This window comes from Lactuca virosa, chromosome 4 (genome assembly GCF_052849685.1).
Source record: "Lactuca virosa cultivar CGN04683 chromosome 4, Lactuca_virosa_CGN04683_v6, whole genome shotgun sequence".
Classification (NCBI taxonomy): Eukaryota; Viridiplantae; Streptophyta; class Magnoliopsida; order Asterales; family Asteraceae; genus Lactuca; species Lactuca virosa.
In genome coordinates this window covers 433,152,435-433,154,402 of record NC_136429.1, presented here as the reverse complement: position 1 = coordinate 433,154,402, position 1,968 = coordinate 433,152,435, and the positions used below count along the sequence as shown (strand labels likewise).

General features: G+C 38.7%; 1 protein-coding gene across 1 annotated transcript; it reads right to left on the bottom strand.

Annotated features, from left to right (window-relative positions):
* Positions 1–296: 296 nt before the first annotated feature.
* Positions 297–1,063, bottom strand: LOC145106637 (uncharacterized). Its single transcript, XM_079043592.1, has 3 exons — positions 884–1,063; positions 688–801; positions 297–497 (listed from the first exon to the last, which is right to left on the bottom strand). Exons 1-3 carry the CDS (start codon positions 1,061–1,063, stop codon positions 297–299), a joined length of 495 nt encoding a protein of 164 aa, XP_078899718.1.
* Between the last annotated feature and the right edge of the window lie 905 nt (positions 1,064–1,968).

Genomic DNA, 1,968 nt, shown 5'->3' with positions numbered 1-1,968 from the left:
TATCGTGCAGGTTCCCATGTTTATCTCACTGCTCACTCTACCCAAGCGTCGTATTGTCATACAATGCAGAGCTATCTAAACCTATTTTGTCAAGTCCCTTCATTGTCAATATCTGTCTAGTCCTTTGGAATCTTTCGTGCCTACCAGTGCATTGAGCACAAAATCTAAACAATTTAGCTTTTAGTGCATTACACGTCTCTCATATTGCCCTTTAGCACTAAACTTCATATCACTTCCCAAAAATAATTACGAAAAAGAAAAAAGATTTTTTTAAACAAATAATAAATAACTTAATCTTAGAAACGAATCATTTTTAGAAAACCCACAATCACATCGAAACGAGCTTTACTGAAGGGTTTGGTAAACAAATTCGCCACGTTATTATCAGTGTGGATTTGTTCCAAACGAATGAGTTTGGGATCATAACAGTCTCGAATAAAATGAATCTTAATGTCAATGTGCTTTGTTTTGGAATGTTGAACCGGATTTTTAGCAATCTGAATGGATGCATCATTATCACAAAAAATGGAAGTTTCAAGAAAGTTCAAACCGTAATCCAGCAATTGGTGTTGAATCCAGATAACCTGAGAGCAGCAGGCTGAGGCAGCAACATATTCACCGTTGAGGTTGACACCGTTTGCTATTTCTTGCATTGCCATGACACCAATCGGTCCCCCAAAAACTTACATCCACCGGACGTAGATTTCCTGTCAATATCACATCCTCCATAATTGCTGTCAGCAAAAGCATATAAATCGAAATCAGAATTTTTTGGAAACCAAAGACCCAGTTTAGGGATACCTTTAAGATACCGAAAAATTCTTTTAACAACAATTAAATGAGAAAGTTTAGGATTAGCCTGATAACGAGCGCATTGACAAACGGCAAAAATGATGTCAGGTCTGCTGGCAGTCAAATACATCAAAGATCCTATCATCGATCGATATTCTATTTGATCTACGGGTTCCCCATCTGGATCTGGAGCCAACAGTGGTCTTTTGGCCATTGGAGTCAAAGCAATTTTTGAGTCTTTAAAACCAAACTTTTCTAACATGTCTTCCATATATTTTCTTTAATGCAATAAGATTCCGGTCGAATCCTGTCGAACCTGTAACCCTAGGAACACTATCATCTCCCCTAACGAGCTCATCTCAAATCTTTTCTTCATTACATCCTCGAACTCTTTTCACAACTTTGAGCTGGTCGACCCGAAGATGATGTCGTCTACATATATATGGACGATAATCAAGTATGCATCCATTTTTTTAATGAATAATGTCTGATCGATTGTTCCCCTTGTGCATCCGTGTTCAAGTAGATGTTCAGTTAGGGTAGCATACTAGGCTCTAGGAGCCTGATGCGAACCATATAAAGCCTTGTCCAGCTTGTAAACATGATGAGGAAACTTTAGATTGATAAACCCTGGGGGGCTGATCAACATAAATCTCCTCCTTTACTACACCATAAAAGAAGGATGTATTGGCATCCATCTGATAAACTGTAAATCCCATGTAGGAAGCATAAGCAAGAAATATACGAATAGCTTCCAAACGAGCCACGGGAGCAAATACTTAAGTGTAGTCAAGACCCTCTATTTTCCTGAAGCCAAGAACGACTAAACGAGCTTTGTTGCGCATAATCATCCAGCTATCATCTTGCTTATTTCTAAACACCCAACGTGTATCTAAGGATTTCTTGCCCTTCGGTAGCTCCACCAACCGCCATACTTTCAGTTTCTCGAACTGGTTTAACTCCTAATGCATTGCATCTACCCAACTTGGTTCATTCAGAGCCATGTCCACATTTTTAGGTTCAATTTGGGATATGAAGCACAAATAAAGACACTCATTTACATCTCCATTTTAACTTCTAGTCTGAACCCGAATTTCTAGTGGACCGATAATGTTCTGGATAGGATGATCACGTTGAACACTGGTTGGAATTGGATTACTGATATCATTTATAGTG